Raw genomic sequence first — 15,135 nt, forward strand, 5'->3', positions numbered from 1 at the left:
AGTCACAGGGACTGTAACCTGGAACCTGACAAAGGGCAGTAGTAACTGTCAGTACTATTCAGAGGCGGAGGACAGGAGTCCTAGTACGGCTTTGTAATAGACTACTCTGGGCGCCATCCCACTCGCGTCAGACAGAGTACTGCGGGGCGGAAGGCAAGAGGGAAACCACTGACCTCGCGCCCAACTGGGCACCCTCAGGCCTGTTGTCTTAAACGTTGTACCGGATGAGAGCCTTCAGCGCTCCCCATTTGTCCGGCCAAGTAGTTAATGCCACCTGCGGCAAATCTACAATAAGTCACGTCAAAAAAGAAAAAAAAAACACTTGCATATGTTGATAATGTCAATGTGTAGTGTCTGTGTAAAACAAGGTTGTTTGTATGAAGTGTCCGGGGTATGATTATTAGTTACTCTATGATATAGACTATACTAGATGTTCATCATCATCAGCTCATTAACGTCCCCACTGCTGGGGCACGGGCCTTCCCTATGGATGGATAGGGAGATCGGGCCTTAAACCATCACGCTGGCCCAGTGCGGATTGATGGTTATTAACGACTGCTAATGCAGCCGGGACCAACGGCTTAACGTGCCTTCCGAAGCACGGAGGAGCTTGACATGAAAACTTTTTTTTTTGTGGTCACCCATCCTATGACCGGCCTTTGCGAAAGTTGCTTAACTTCAACAATCGCAGACCGAGCGCGTTTACCGCTGCGCCACCGAGCTCCTCATTCTAGATGTTAACTAAATCAATTATTTTCCAGAGCGTGATCAAGATTTGCTTCCACGAGCGTCGCTTGCAGTACATGGAGCGTGAGCAGATTGCGCAGTGGCACGCCGAGCGGCCCAGCGAGCGGATACTAGAGGTATCACCATTGTGGCGTAGCTAGTTGACGAGCTAATTCCGCGCGTATCCAACAGATGGCGCGCACATCATTTAATGCAGGCCTAGAACGCGCTAACGATGTTTGCACAACGCGACCGGAGCTGTGCTGTTACCGGGAATGTTCCCAAAGTGTCTGAAGTATCTGAGCTTATGTGTAATGGTGATATTTCTCCTGCAGGTGGATGTGCCGCTGTCCTACGGGGTGATCCGCGTCGAGCAGCCATCTTGCCTCAACGCTCTGCACGTGTTCTGGGACCCCACCAAGGACGTCGGCGTGTACATCAAGGTAACACGGCAAACCTGTTACTACAAAGAATGTTCGAATTTCACCTAAACTACGCAACGTATTCTTCTAATAACATACGTAGCACTCAATAGATGTATGATTTCTTAGCTCAATGTGAAATTAACGTAAAATAATTATTAAAAACACATTTTTTCATGTAAAATAAAAAATCAAACCAAACCTCACACAAAAAAGTTGACATCATAAATTCTTGTTAATCTGTGGCTAGCTGTCAATTTGACGATTAGCGATGAGACATTTCATTCAGGTCAGGAAAACGAGTCAGTTCCGTGAATAACTTAAGTGAGTGTACTGTACTTAATAAGCCGAAATGCGCAGAAAAAATGACTTTCAAAGTGAGTTAGTGTAACCACAAAGAAACATACAATATATATTTTAATATTATCATACAAAATATTCAAACAACCCAAGAGAGTCAGTTCATTTTGATAAAATAACTTGAGCTAAAATCAATTCAGCACTTCACTAGTATGCAGTTTGACACAGATAAAAAATATCGGCAGCCATATTTGTTTACCTTTTATGAAGATCATTCTTGAACGGACTATACATTGTTTTATAATTGGGTCGTGTACCAGGATCAAGATAAATTATGAAATTCTGATTACTAAATAAAGATAGAACTAGAAATAACGAAAAGCATTTTCTTTTTTTTTATTTAACTTATTTATGAATTTTAATGAAGATAAACGTAATAATAAGTCCGACCATTTATCATATTTTCCTATGACGTCACATTTTGCTTTTTCATACAAATTACATAGTCATTTCGTGTTTTGACGTTTAGTAAAAAGTGACTATTTTATTATTTTATTTTTATTTATTTACATACATACATAAACTCACGCCCGTAATCCCTAATGGGGTGAGCAGAGACACAAGTAATCAAAGACAACTTGCAGCCACCGTTGATACGAAGTCCAAAGATGGATATGATGAACCTTATGGTGATAAGGGATCAGCCTATCGCCCATAACATTAGTCCATCATGTTAGAGGACACAATCCCTCTGTCGGTTTTTACGACATGCCCGGGAAGAGAAGCAGCTGAACGTGTTTTATTTATTTATTCATTACAAAAGACTGATACTGATTTGACTAGTTGGAAACTAGCCTATTAAAACACATACCAACGGGTTCTTACCGCGTTTAAATCAGGGATATTCACATTCCGATATCAAATTCATAAACAAGCGGCAAAGAAAGAGGGTAGACAGATATGTCTGCCCGTAGAAAATTATGGATCTACCTACTCCACTCCAATCTCATCAGTCGTCCCGTGATCATGGCACTTGCAACAGTGTCGAAATATCGGGAGTCTCATATCCCTGATTTAAACGCGGTAAGAACCCGTTATTATGTGTTTTAATCAAGGTAACATGTTTAAAAACACTGTTTTGTTAAATTACTCATTTGTAGATGCTGTGTACGGTCACGAGCATTAATATGTATACACTTTGGTACCATGTCACATTAACTTTTTTGACAAATTGAACTGTAAGTCTCACTAAATGTCAAATATGTTAGTGCGACAGAGTCCTAAAGTGGGTACATTATATTGCTCATGACTGTACACCATGTATAAGTACGTACAGGTAGCCATACAAGTAGGTATGGGTGTTAGCGACACCGTAATGAATATTGAAGGGGATGATTCAGACCATGATTCTGAGTTGAAATCAAGTGGAATTTTCCGTCGCAATATTCACGACTTTTTTGTGCTTTTCTAAACTATTTTCAATTCTACACTTTTGCGATGATATGCGTTTCTCGGGGATGTGGATTTCCTCACGATGATTTCCTTCATCACTGACCACGTGATAATCATTTATGATCCAAACATACATAACATACGTCCCACTGCTGGGCACAGGCCTCCCCTCAATCAACCGGAGGGGGTATGGAGCATACTCCACCACGCTGCTCCACTGCGGATTGGTGGAGGAAATCCAAACATGTTTTACATTTTTTTAAAATTATAACATGGTACTGTAAATTTCATTTTTTTTTCCTTTTCTCGTAACCAGGTTAACTGCATCTCGACGGAGTTCACAGCGAAGAAGCATGGCGGCGAGAAAGGGGTCCCCTTCCGCATCCAGGTGGAGACATACCTCGCCAGCGACGACCACAACCGACTGCACGCCGCCGCCTGCCAGATCAAGGTGGGAACTGACCGCTTGTTTTAAATACATACATACTGTTAGATAGAAAATAATTTATAGCCCTCATCATCACCAGCCCATTAACGTCCCCGCTGCTGGGGCACGGGCCTTCCCTATGGATAGATAAGGAGATCGGGCCTTAAACCACCACGCGGGCCCAGTGCGGATTGGTGGTTATTAACGACTGCTAATGCAGCCGGGACCAACGGCTTAACGTGCCTTCCGAAGCACGGAGGAGCTCGAGATGAAAACTTTTTTTTGTGGTCACCCATCCTATGACCGGCCTTTGCGAAACTCTTCATAGCAGATTACCGTAACCGAACAAAATTCCACGTCACCGCCTTTTTAAAAAGCGGGAAAACGTTCCCGTTCGAAAAAGAAGAAATCAAAATAAAAACAAATTAAATCATTTGCCAGTTGCAAATTAAAAATAATAAAGTCGTGACAAAGATTCACGACTTTATTCCGTCTGTTATTAAGTTTTATAATCTAATCATAATAAAATAAACATTACGAACCCTAACAATGTGAAATAAAGTTTCCATTCTAACGCTCCCTGCGGCTTCACCTACACAATTACAACAATCATCGTCTCCAAACTAATATTTCTCGTCCTACCCTCAGGTGTTCAAGCTAAAAGGCGCAGACAGGAAGCACAAGCAAGACAGAGAGAAGGTGATGAGGCGGCCTCGCTCGGACTTGGAGAAATACCAGCCGGGGTGCGAGGCGACCGTACTCACCACGGTAAGCCTACACAATTGATAAATAATATCTTTATTTGTACCATTAAAGCCTTAAATATATGACGATATTTGTTTACATTTATAAGTAATTAATTATTATGAGTCAGCTGTAATTCCTAAAAGTTTTAAACCTGAGCTAAGGATACCAACTACCATCCAAAAGTTGTATGCAGAGAGCCAAAAGTGAGGGTGCTGACAATGAATACTGTTATAATATTTAAAATTTGAATAATATCAAGTTAACAATAAAAAGAAAAAATATTAATAAAAAGAAAATCTAATATATTATAATAATTTTAATTTTCATCTATCATGTTGGTCTAACTGTTGTGGTTGGGGGGTTTAACGAACCTAATAAAGCAATATTGCTATTTCACAACATTTTAAAACATAATAACATTAAATGAACTCCACTCCCATAGACAAACGGAGGAATTGGTTTTGTGGGGTTTTTATTATACCAATATTTACTGTATTTTTATGAAAAAAAAATCCGTGCTTCGGAGGGCACGTTAAGCCGTTGTTCCCGGCTATTAGCCGTAAAACCTCCACCAACCCGCAGTGGAGCAGCGTGGTGGAATGCTCTATGTATACCCCCTCCGGTTGAATGAGGGGAGGCCTGTGCCCAGCAGTGGGACGTATATAGGCAGTTTATGTTTTGCTTCTATGCTGTTCTGGGAGCAAATAAAAAACATAGAAAACATTCAGCTGCTTGTCTTCCCGGGCATGTCGTAAAAACCGACAGAGGGATTGTGTCCTCTAACATGATGGACTTATGTTATGGGCGATAGGCTGATCCCTTATCACCATAAGGTTCATCATATCCAGCTTACGACATCGTATCAACAGTGGCTGCAAGTTGTCTTTGATTACCTGTGGCTCTGCCCACCCCATTAGGGATTACGGGCGTGAGTTTATGTATGTATGTATGTTATGTTTATGAAAAATAACCATTTTACTTACTTAGTTACATAAGTTTGCATTGCAATATTGCTTTCTTAGATGAATTGCGTCAATACACAGTAACAGAAAGCTCGGTGAGGCGTGGGTACTTAATTCATCTTGCGACGGATGTAAAAAAAAAAACAATTCAAAAATATTTATTTTTCAAAATTGGCTTACAAAGTTAGCGCTTTTTGAACGTTAAACATAATTAAATTACATATTATGTAACTAGCTGTAAAACTACTACCACATCGGAATCTGTAACGCTGAGGGAAAGACGTGGCTAGAAAACCTCCCAGTACCTCTGACTACCCCAATTGGGATATAGTCGTGAACTTATGTTATGTTTGTCCACAGCTATCTAACGATGCGCTGCTGCCGCCACCATCGCTGGTAACCACCTCACCACCATACTCGCCAGACCTGTGGTAAGTCACCATCTACCAGAACATCTTACATATTATAGCAAATGTAACACACATCCTTCTGCTAGGCACAATATAGCTTGGTTCCAACTAGTCAAATCAGTTACTTTTTACTCAACATCTAAACGTGAAATTACTATGGAATTTGTATGAAAAAGCACACTGTGACGTCATTGAAATACGTGATAAAATGTCGGACTTATTATTACGTTTTCTTGATTAAAATTCATAAATAAATTAAATAGAAAAAAGAAAATGTTTTTCGTTAGTCTTAGATCTGTCTTTATTTAGTAATCAGAATTTCATAATTTATCTTGAACCTAGTACACGACCCAATTGTCGGACTTATTATTACGTTTTTCCTGATTAAAATTTAAAAATAAGTTATTTAGTTTTAAATCTGTTTTTATTTTGTTGGCAACATTGGGTTGAAGACTGTCATGGCGGGGGACTTGAAAGAGAAGCTTTTCGATGGTTGAGCGATTCGCGCCTTTTTTACATATCTCAATAATATTATACTGGTATAGATAGCTATTTGATTTGTAAACTGTAGAATTAAAGAAGTTATTGTACTATTCGAGGTTTTAGTTAACAATTTAGTAATTTCATAAATAACAGCCTCCGTGGTCTAGTGGTTAGAGCGTTAGGCTCAAGATCTGGAGATCCGGGTTCGATTCCCGATGGGGACATTGTCGAAATCACTTTGTGAGACTGTCCTTTGTTTGGTAAGGACTTTTCAGGCTTGAATCACCTGATTGTCCGAAAAAGTAAGATGATTCCTTGCTTCGGAAGGCACGTTAAGCCGTTGGTCCCGGCTATTAGCCGTAAAAACACCTCCACCAACCCGCAGTGGAGCAGCGTGGTGGAGTATGCTCCATACCCCCTCCGGTTGATTCAGGGGAGGCCTGTGCCCAGCAGTGGCACGTATATAGGCAGTTTATTATACTACCCAAAACGAAATTTAATGGAATTTTGCTATTTTCCACTCTAGTCATATGAGATACTTTTAACGAAATGTCAAAACGAAAATTTTCGATTTTTTATGGATATACTGTCCTGTGACGTCATCAATAAAAGCGGTCAAACGTCGTACTCATTGTTACTTAATTAGTAATTAAAATTCGAAAATAAGTCGAAATTTAAAATGAGATTGGTTTTTGATCAAGGATCACAGACTTCGTTTTCTAGATAAGCTTTTTGTAATTTATCTTTGACCTAGTCAAATGCCGTATTTTTAAACACAATTGTAAGACAATACAATGTAATTTATTTACAAGTAAGATAACAAGATACAATTAAGCTATTTGTTGGAGATGAAGTGAAGGTAAGTCAGCAGGTAAGTGGTAGAATTAAAGCAGGTCCAATATACTTACTTCTGTAATCCCAGAATATCAAGATGGCTAACATCAGAAGTAATTCAAAAGATAATGATGGTCTTTCCAAGCTGCGTTCCCCAAAAAATACAGGGTGTTAGTGACATCGTAACGAATACTGAGGGGGATGATTCAGACCATGACTCCGAGTTAATACCAAGTGGAATTTTCCATCGCAAAATTCATGTCTTTTGTGTTTTTCTTTTTAAATTCTATACTTTTGCGATGGAAAATTTCCCTTGATATTAACTTTAGAGTAATCAGCTAAATCCCTCTCATGGAGAACCTAGCCTGGAAAGTCCGTTATCATTAAGGAATGTGATTTCACAAAACGCTTACGAAGATTTCTGTAACCCATCAAGTTAGGGAGTTAGTCCTTCTCGAAATGACAGCAGCTGAATGTCTTTCCCAGTCGTTAGGAGAGGGAGAAAGTAAGGATATACAAATTAATACCTGGAAAGCCTCGAAAATTATGTCAAACTTCTTCATTACAAACTTTTTATAAACTAATGAATAAGAAAACAGACTGGAGGACATTGTTCGAATTTCAAACAAATACCGCCAAAATGAAAAAGGAAAAAAAAACTTCAATAGTGCTGCATACAATCATAAACAAAATTTATCGATATTTTCCGGTTTTATACCTATTTTACTTGATATATTATTTATATTTCTTAAAACTGGAAAAGGTAGGTGTCAGCTGGGGCAAGTGGACTGTGGGGTAGCTTGTAGGTTTGGAGCTGTCTTCACTACAAAGTAAACATCTTTGGTACTTGAAGAGAACACGTTTAATAGCGGTAAGACACGGAGCAATACAGAGCGTATAGTACAGACACGGATGTTAAACAGGTAGTGACGTCAACAAAATCTAAGTTTATATTTTTTAAATATAAGTTCTGTGTTGGTGTTGCCAACAGTAGGTACGTCTTCTGGGCACACGTCTCTGCCGATTTAATGAATAGGGCTGTGACACGACTGTGTTTACAAAATTAACCGCTTTTATGACGAATTTTTAATGTTTCAATAAGCGTTATAACCCTAAACCAAACATAAAACTGCCGGTACGTTATTCACTAGCTAGATACATAGTTGTTTATCCATTCCAAACATATTTGTGCCATTTATTACAATAACTGTCACGTGAATGCATGTAATATGATCACTTGAGCGCTCAAACCCTAAAATTAGACCAATGAATTGTAGCAATTGGATGTTATGAGAGCTCCGTTCTATGCGGGCTACTTTGTATGTACTGCCTGTAAGGTATGTCTTTGTGAATGTCAAGAATTTTTGTTTCGATTTGCCCATTCTGGCAGGCAAAGGGAACTTAGCTTATGTTTTGATATTGTTTACTGTTTAAGTATACATAGTTAAGTTACCTTATGCTTATTTGTAATTATGTTTCTTAAGTCAGATTATATTATTATGAAAGTTTCACGGCGCATTGGCGCTTCTACACTGTAATGTCGTGAAATGTCCAATGGTTGAGCGTTGTACTCACAATCCCGACTTCCTGGGTTCAAATCTCGGTGAGGACATATCACAAAAATTACTTTGTAAGCCCTGGTTTAGTTAGAACCTTGCAGGTTGCAGGCTGATAACCCAATTGTCCGAAAGTTAAATGATCCGTGCTTCGAACGGCACTTTAAACCGTTGAACTACTTACTGATGAAAGTACGTAGTTGTTACATGAATATGAATCATGCCAGGGGCCTTTGGCGGCTCAATAATAACCTTGACACCAGGGTTGATAAGGTTGGTAATCCACCACACGATAGAAGTTTTTTTTTGACGTGACTTATTGTTGATTTGCCGCAGATGGCATTAACTACTTGACCGGACAAAGATAGAAAAAGAATCAATGTGAGATCATCACAGAAAAAATCTACCTACAGCATCAATAAATGTCGTGTAACGTTACAAAGCCAACAAGTTCAATGTTCCTGACACACATTATATCACGTAGCATGTGCTCAGGCGAAGTCGCTGAGGCGGTTCCAACCGGATCGCTCACCGGTTCTTAGATGATCCCGACCTGGTCGTGGCAGTCGGTTAATTGATGCAGCCCGTTGCTAACGAGACGGGAAATAGGCATGATCTTGTGTTTGTGTATGTAAAAACGCAGTCTTTCTCTTAACGATGACAGCCATTCACAAATTGAGTACTATTTTCTGCTCATGTGATTATGATGAGAAAACGTGGTTTTTGAAACGTATATGTATCTTCTTCAGTTATGTACCTACTCTGCAGATAACTTTGTAAGTTGTTTGAATACCCAAAGAACCAAGGCGATGAAATTTAAAACAACAATATACCAAATTCCAATCCTTTTTTCCTTCATTGTATTACCGTATTTCCTACATTTCCCTGACTTAACTACTTGCATTTGGCGAAATGTGATACGCTAGGCCAGGAAAAAGTGTTTGTATGAATGGAAATGTCCCTCATTGGTCCAGACTAAATCCTAGCGTCTGGTATAGCACAAAATGATCGACGTAACCCTATCTCCCATAGTGAACGAGTGCCCTCTACACCGGTTCCCAGGTGGCATAGCCGAACTGCATTGAGTGACGGATGCGGCAGAGACTTGTTGATATAGCTTAAGCTTAATAATCGATGTAAAAATTTTAGGTGACATTTAATGAAGACAGGCATTTTGGTTATAGCTGGAACTGGGACCAATCGGCTACGATGTGGCAAGGGTCCGCAGATGTCGAAGAGAAAAATAAGTAAGTGGAGATTTACATGTAATGAATAAATAAACTGCTGACAATGCACATCGTAGGTTTGGTCGCAGGATAGGAATGCTCTTTTCTAACTAAACAAGTATTTCTTTAGATCATTGTTCAACATTGACCAGCGCAAGGCTGCTTTTCCACCTAAGAAGTGCGACGCTGCGTATCGAGGGATGTGTTTGCTAAGAACCAAAAGAACTACTTCCATATCTTAACCTCCTTTAGGCATATCTCCTCAGCAATCTTAACTATAGGGTTTATTAGGTTGGTAATCCACCTCACAACCCACATCACACGATAGAACGCCCGTCTTTCCCTCAGCGTTACAGATTCCGATGTGGTAGTAGTTTAACAGCTAGTTACATAATATGTAATTTAATTTTTGACGTTCAAAAAGCACTGACTATTCAAGCCAATTTTGAAAAATAAATATTTTTGAATTTTGAATTTAGAAGAAGAAGATCTCTCTCAGCGCAGCTCCTATTAATCGATTCTAATAGTGTTTAACAAACACATCTCTACGCAACTTCTGTTATCTTTGTTGGAAACGCAGCCTTAGGATTATGTTTGACTAACGGCTTATGCTGAATAAGATATTTTTTTAAAACCACTACACCACCATTCTATTTTCACTCATTCCTTTTGTTGAATGTTTCTTCTTATTTTTGTATTTCCGTGCTCTGTAGTGCAAAACGCCTTTTTCTCTTTCAAAAATGCATGTTTCTTTGTAACTTTCCATTGAATTTATCATGAATATTGTCCAAGTATCTCAATTATCAGAATCAACAATACAATTCAATTCACCTCTCACGGCTCGAAGATTTTTCCGCCACTCGACGATGATTCGCTGCGCGTGATTCGCCCCGTGTTTGTTTATATAGGATCTGGTTTTCACCGCCCAAATTGGGTCTTTGCACCTGATCGCTCACGTGTTTGGAACTAGTAGGCAGATTGTCGTGTCTTTTAGGGTTAGCAAAATTTATAATGGTGCTGTCTTAATCAGTGGCTTTAACCTACGTATTTAAAAAAAAATATTTAGAAGCTTATTAATTATTTAGAAGATCAGGAAGTCTGGGAACCCATATTAGGCAGTCAAATTACTGAACTGTATAACAATATCTTATGTTTTTTTAAGAACTTCTAGGGCCCTGTGCCGAGGTTTTTCTTGCAGTTACTTTTGTCCGACTACACAGGTTGTGAGAAGCTCCGTTAGTTTGAGGCGGATGAGACGTTCGTTATGTAAAAATTGATTCAAAGTGTAACTATGTTACCTACTGAATAAAGATTTTTTTGAATTTGAATATGTCGCCGCCTGTAGTGAAAACTTAAGCACCTTTTTGAAAATGTCATTCAAAGGTGATTTAATTCAACAAAACCTCGATTTTATACGCGACGATTTGTAGGAAATGCGGATATGTTTATTTAAAACAATCCTTGTCCTGGATTTTTTAAGTAGTCGCTGGCAACAGCCAGTTTGTTACACCAACATAACATACTAATCAGGGGGTTTAAAATGGCCACATCGAAGCAATTCATGTAAGAAAGCAATAATGCTGTTTGAAATTTGTTTGCATTGCGCACTTACTTTTATATGATTACTGTCAAATTGCAATATTACTTTTTAGATTAATTGCCATTTAAACCCCCTGATTAGTTTATGTTGGTGTAACAAACTTGCAGTTACGTAGCTGCAAATTTGAAAAGTATCCTGGATGCACTAGCAACGTCGATTGATAAATTACAAACACGCAGCGTTCCAATGTTAGCCCTTCGGCCTGCGGGTATAATTATCTCTGTTGCTTAATAGATCTCAATTGCGATGTTCCCTTGCCACTCATTTGTATGCGACGGATGAACAAACTATTTATAGCATTGTTTTGTATTTTTCAACAAGTCTTGTTCACATTTGTCATGAGTGTATTCAAAATCTATATATAGCTGTCCTTGCAATGTTGCTTGGATTGAATCTTCCTTCGCGTTCATTTCTTTAGCACTGCCTGGAAGGAGTTTAAATAAATCATTTAAAACAAGAAGGCACGTTCGTAATAATACTTCTTTTTCTTGTAGAATCGTGGTAGCCCAGTTGGTAGAACGCTTGCCTCTCACTTTGAGGTCGTAGGTTCGAATCCAGCACATGCCTAAATCAATGATTGTTGAATTTGTTTTCGAATTCATGTTTGGATCATAAAATACTATCACGTGCTCAGCGGTGAAAGAAAACATCATGAGGAAACCCACATTCCCCAGAAATGCTTTTTTCGGAGTTATGTGACCTAACTTGTATTGGGCTGGTTTTCCTTACGCGGGTTGGAAGGTTAGACAAGCAGCCGCTTCGCAACAACTCACAATCTTAAATACTCTTCGCAATCTTAAACATTCTGGTTTACCATGACATTCAACAGAGCGGGATGTGGTTCATAACCAGAATTTTCTACTGATGTTATTCAATCTATCGACAGGACAGGACGCACAATGTAGATAAAACCTTGCGTCCTGCAATCAACGCGTCTAATAGATCTAACCATTACGCCTCCATTTTGGTGAATTGTGCTCGTCTATATGTAGATACTTGTTCGCACAATAGAAGAAAGAGGTAGGAAGGGCGAAGTGAGCGTGAAACGCGCGCCATATAAGTATGAGCAAATAGTTCATACATCAACTTTGCACTTCACTCGTCCGCTAACTTTACCACGCACAGAGCTCCGCGATAGTACATTAAAAGGTCGTCTTGTGCATTATAACCTTCAGGGCAAAAACTTAAAATATCGACCTTCATGCGATTTCATTCTCCTTATCACAGGAAAGCTAAACCTTTGCATGATCGTCTATTTATCTAAAAATATTTTTGTATCCAATACTTTACGAAAAGCAATGATGAAATTGCAACCTATCACATAAAATATACGTTGTGGCTGTGGAATTTGAGAAGCAGTAGAGCTATTGTAGTTATCTGTTTGCAGCAGTAGTAGTAAAAGAGAGCGGGGTTGAACCGACGACAGCGGTTCTCATACAAAATGCGCGTTAGGGCCTTTCCAACTTTATTTTGGTATTACAACCACGGTTGTTCGTCTGTGTGGATTTCGAGCGTGAACCGTTTGAAGCGGATTAGTAAAATATAGAGTGATAGTTTAGGAGTAATTTCATGAAGGTTACGTTTATATTTTACATCTTAGATTCTAGTAATCTTATTTCTTCGTCGTTTAACAGTATACATACATACATACACTCACGCCCATAATACCTAATGGGGTGGGCAGAGCCACAAGTAATCAAAGACAACTGACAGCCACTGTTGATACGATGTCGTAAGCTGGATATGATGAACCTTATGGTGGTTTAGCAGTATAATTTGAGTCCAATGGTGTTATTCTCTCGTGTGTGTTGTGAGATCAATGACCGATCTTATCATCAGAGGTACATCCATCGCAATTTGAACTAAGTACTCACACCTCACCGAGTTTTCTGTTAGATCGACGTGACAGGTGGTGAGCAGTTAGCATTAACTTATTATTTTTTCAAGACTCTGTTCGAGGAGTGCTTTAAATTTAGCTGCCATGCTGTCTAGAGCTACGCAACTCTGTGTTTACCGTAGTTCACGCTCCGCTAAGCGTCGTAACCTATTTACAATACAAGATTTACTCGAGGGCATTGCCTCTGCCTCGCCTAATGTTTTGCATTCTCTTTGCTCACGACTATATCCTTATTGGGGTAGTCAGAGATACATCTGTCGCTAGATGAACTAACCCACTTGCCCACACCTTACCGAGCTATCTGTTAGACTAACGAGATAGGTGGTGAGCCGTAACTGTGTTAGTGAAAACTGCACTTAAGGTGAATTAAGAACTCAATCGAACCAGCACTCTTTACTCGAGAAGCTAGCAGATTAACCACAGGACCACAGTGATTGTAAAGTTATCCTAATCGTGGGTATTTCTGTACCCGTCCTTATTTAAACTGCCATAATGCATTTCATCTTAATCATTATTTAATACCAAATGTATTAAATTGTCCTCTGATAGCTTGTGCCTTCCACCCCGGTGGGATTACGGCTATAGGGTAAATACCCCTCATTCTCAATAACCAAATCTATGTCCAACACAGACACACGGCTAAAAATAGTTTTATGTTATGTAACAGGGTAGGTAGGCTATACCTATTATATTTGCGGTAACTGACGGAAGAAAACTGCATTCGTAATGTTGTCGGAGGTCTTGGAGGGGCTTGGCTTTCCATAGAGATGGGCGAGAATCCACTATCTGTTGCGAATCTCTCGAAAAACAAACGTTATTTCTTGTTTGAATAGATATGACAGATGACCGATACGTAAAAATATCGCGAGAACACCTTTTAAGCGATACGATCTAAGTGGTGTCAAAAATCCAAAAGCTGAACACTGGTTTCTATATCGGAAGGTTGATTTTTATAAATAAAATGTTCCTTAAAAATATATAAACCTAACCTACCTTTGTAATTAAAGCGTTTTTTACATAACACCGTTTATAATTTAATCGCGGTTAAAACCATGGAATTATTTACACAGGGCAAAACTAGCCTTTGTTACTTGGAAACAAGCGATGAAGTCCAGTTTATTAACGAACTGGATAGCATAGGAACGACGAATTGACACTCAATTGGCCAAAACTGCATTTGTGATTATATCCGGTTCTTTGTCGATCCTTTTAGTTCGCTCGGTCAATTTAGTATTGACCGCCTTGAGCTAAAAATAAACATGTTAACTGCTTTAACAATTTAAGCGAACGAAATAGTCAATTTTAATAAAAAAAGGATTTCGTAATAAAAGAGGAAAGATACTAAACGGAAAAAACCGATTCGATAATAAAAATGTCGAGCGGTGTACATCACTAAAGTGACGTCGCGCTGCACCGACGACAGCCGGTCGCAGGCCCCGCGAACCGACTCGAACCGGATCGTAGCCAATCAGCGCGCGTTCTCTGCTCGCCCGCCAATCAACGCTCGCACCTACTATTGCCTACCATTCGCTTGTGTCACTCGGTCCGTCGTGTACTCCTTTTGTTTTTGCGACGTTTCGCTATTTTATTCGCTCGCAACAACATTTCAGTTGTAAAATAACAACTTCAAGTGTTTCGAAACGATTACACAGTGATATTATTGCAATATAAAACGAAACAGTGCGTAATTGTGACTGTGACAGCGACAATTCCATGCGCCATTCCCTCAATAATGTTAGACAAGTGAACATAAAATCGAGTTGAGTGCAAATCGTGTACATTTAGCTGAACAAATGGTTGTTGAGGCGGTCCGTGGGTCAACTATGGTGGTATCGGGCGGGGCGGGCTACAGGATCGGTTCGGGAGCGTTCATCTTCTTCAACCTGACGAGGCAGGATTATAGCTGACGAGTAGAATGCTCGTGCTAGAGCAGAGACTTAGTGCCAGGCATTTGGGGCGCGGGGTGGTGCTGAAGGCGCGGCTGCTGCACGGTGTGCAGGCGCGAGGGTGGAGGATGAAGTTCGCGCTCCTGAAGGCCGAAGTCGAGATCGAAGCGGACCCCACGACGTACAGGGAGCTGGCGCGCCGCTTGA

The 15,135-nt window shown here is 39.7% G+C and overlaps 1 protein-coding gene and 1 long non-coding RNA gene across 10 annotated transcripts in view; one reads left to right on the forward strand and one right to left on the reverse strand.

Moving 5' to 3' along the window:
* LOC126378601 (uncharacterized) overlaps nucleotides 1–15,135 on the reverse strand; it is a 69,617-nt gene that overhangs the window by 42,179 nt on the left and 12,303 nt on the right. The window lies entirely within an intron of this gene.
* LOC126378369 (transcription factor CP2-like protein 1) overlaps nucleotides 1–15,135 on the forward strand; it is a 71,208-nt gene that overhangs the window by 33,610 nt on the left and 22,463 nt on the right. For 8 of the 9 annotated variants that reach the window (XR_007568074.1, XM_050026660.1, XM_050026659.1 and 5 more), the window contains 6 exons: nucleotides 762–863; nucleotides 1,062–1,169; nucleotides 3,217–3,351; nucleotides 3,976–4,095; nucleotides 5,397–5,467; nucleotides 9,504–9,566. Coding sequence is in view for 8 of the 9 variants with exons in the window: in XM_050026660.1 (XP_049882617.1) it covers nucleotides 762–863; nucleotides 1,062–1,169; nucleotides 3,217–3,351; nucleotides 3,976–4,095; nucleotides 5,397–5,467; nucleotides 9,504–9,566 (599 nt within the window). In the remaining variant the exon portion in view is untranslated. The remainder of the gene's footprint in view (nucleotides 1–761; nucleotides 864–1,061; nucleotides 1,170–3,216; nucleotides 3,352–3,975; nucleotides 4,096–5,396; nucleotides 5,468–9,503; nucleotides 9,567–15,135) is intronic. The other variant, XM_050026661.1, reaches the window with a different exon arrangement.

Source organism: Pectinophora gossypiella, chromosome 26 (genome assembly GCF_024362695.1).
Source record: "Pectinophora gossypiella chromosome 26, ilPecGoss1.1, whole genome shotgun sequence".
Taxonomy (NCBI): Eukaryota; Metazoa; Arthropoda; class Insecta; order Lepidoptera; family Gelechiidae; genus Pectinophora; species Pectinophora gossypiella.